Raw genomic sequence first — 1,990 nt, 5'->3', positions numbered from 1 at the left:
GAAGGTATGTTAACAATTTATACATAGACTAGGGATAAAATTTACACAAGTATGATTACACAACTTTGATCAAGTTCTTGCCTCTGCATTATGAGTACACTGAAACACCTGCAAAGATGACTCCAGACGTCGTCTACGTGCTGTTGGCGTACATGAAAACCGCCAGGATGAGGCCATACAGCCCTAGAACCTCAGCGAAGATGAGGATGAGGATCATGGTGATGAAGAGGCGGCCCTCCCGCGCGTTGTACCGCACGCCGTAGTCACCGACGACCCCGATGGCGTAGCCGGCCGCCGCGCCCGCGCCGCCCACCGTCACTCCGGCCCCAAAGTGCAGCAGTGCCCTGGATCAGAAAAACACATGACACATGACCGTTTGCTTTCTCAAAAGGCGAAACAGAGGACTGGGGAAAATGTGTAAAAAGTGGCTGTTGTACTTACACGAAGAGGGTGTATTCCGGAGGCGCCTTGAGGTTTGTGATGATGAGGATGGACACGACCAGCCCGTAGATGGCGACGATACCGGCCATGACCACGGGGATGATACTCTTCATGACGAGCTCGGGCTTGTGCACGCCCACGGCCGCGATGGCCGCCCCGGACTTGGCGGTGCCATAGCACGCGCCCCACGCTGCAACAAGAGGGGGGAGGCTTGTTGTCGACCTTGCCCAGGGTCACACTTCATTGGTAAAAAAAAAGAAGTGAAAAGGGGCGTAAGTCGAATGGGAAGTCCGAGGACTTACGCCCTTTTCACTTCTCACCAGGGCAGCGGCGCACCGAGCCGTACACAGCGGCGCGGGAGCGGGTTTTAGTATTATTGCGCGCGAGAGAGACGCGACATGTCCGCGTGCATCAGACAAAGAGAGAGAGAGAGAGAGAGAGAGAGAGAGAGAGAGAGAGAGAGAGAGAGAGAGAGAGAGAGAGAGAGACGAGCGAGAGTGGTGGCCCCACGACCTGTCATCCCTCTAGCTCACGCGGTCACCGTCTCGCTCCCTCCAGTCTGCCCCCCGCGACACACGCCCCACACGCCCCTGACTCACAGCTCAGCGTGATGGAGGCGGCGGCGCCCATGACGCCGATGAAGGGGGTGTAGATGGGCACCCCCTGGATGTAGGGCCAATCGGTCGCCGTGCCGTCGCTCGCCATCCTGACGTGTGGTGGAGAGACGCTTTGATCACGCCCCAAAACAACAAAACTTTTCGGCTCGAGTCACACACACGTACACGCGCGGGGGGACGATGACTGGAGAGCGACGACGGCGGCTGAGCAAGGCACGAGGCTCGACTGGGGGCCTGTGCATGTGACGGGCCGTGACGCCATGATCGGCAGAGATAAGAGAGTGGACATCGATAAGTCGCCGTCAGTCTGAGCAGGAGAGTCTCGCGGAGGTATCCGCGGGCGGTGCGCCCGGCTGCCCAACCAGCTCGGCGCGCGGGCTCCCGAACGCGCTGACTTGGCTGCCTATCTCCGGGGCGTCAGCGCCGCCGCCGTGCGGGGCAGGCTATGCACTCGGCGCTTGACGCCCGTCGGGGTGAGTGGCTGCGGCAGGAGGGAAGGCTCATGGGAGAGGGATGTGAGGGCTCGGGGGAACGGGGCGAAGGGGGCAAGTGGGGGGCCGAGTGGAGGGGGGAGGGCTGAGAAACACAACACCACACCGGACGGACGGGCGGCCGTTGCCTTCTATCCTCTGTGCTCCTCTGTTATGCAGTACTTTATTTATATGCACGAAAATTGCCGCATAAAATGAAATGAGTTCCTTTTCCTCTCAAACCGGATGATTGAATGTTTGCTCGGCGTCGGCAGCCCCGAGCCGCGCGCTCGCGAGTGAGGGAGAGGATTACACGCCCACATGGTGTACATATGCAGGGGCGGGGGGAGATGGGCAGAGAGGGGGGCTTGGGCCGGCCGGTCGGGTCGGGTTGGGGTACCTTTAGTTGGGGTCCGCTCCCATGTCTGGTGTGAGGCTCCGGACGGGCTTTTGACGCCCGGC

The 1,990-nt window shown here is 60.2% G+C and overlaps 1 protein-coding gene across 1 annotated transcript; it reads right to left on the bottom strand.

Annotated features, from left to right (window-relative positions):
• LOC113215829 (V-type proton ATPase 16 kDa proteolipid subunit c-like) lies at window positions 1–1,297 on the bottom strand. The gene is made up of 3 exons (XM_026435493.2): window positions 1,041–1,297; window positions 442–631; window positions 1–344 (listed from the first exon to the last, which is right to left on the bottom strand). Exons 1-3 carry the CDS (start codon window positions 1,144–1,146, stop codon window positions 134–136), a joined length of 507 nt encoding a protein of 168 aa, XP_026291278.1. The 5' UTR covers window positions 1,147–1,297; the 3' UTR covers window positions 1–133.
• Window positions 1,298–1,990: the final 693 nt, after the last annotated feature.

The sequence above is a fragment of the Frankliniella occidentalis genome, unplaced genomic scaffold (genome assembly GCF_000697945.3).
Source record: "Frankliniella occidentalis isolate FOCC.00 unplaced genomic scaffold, Focc_3.1 Scaffold46, whole genome shotgun sequence".
NCBI classification, from domain to species: domain Eukaryota; kingdom Metazoa; phylum Arthropoda; class Insecta; order Thysanoptera; family Thripidae; genus Frankliniella; species Frankliniella occidentalis.
This window is presented reverse-complemented; position numbering and strand designations above follow the sequence as displayed.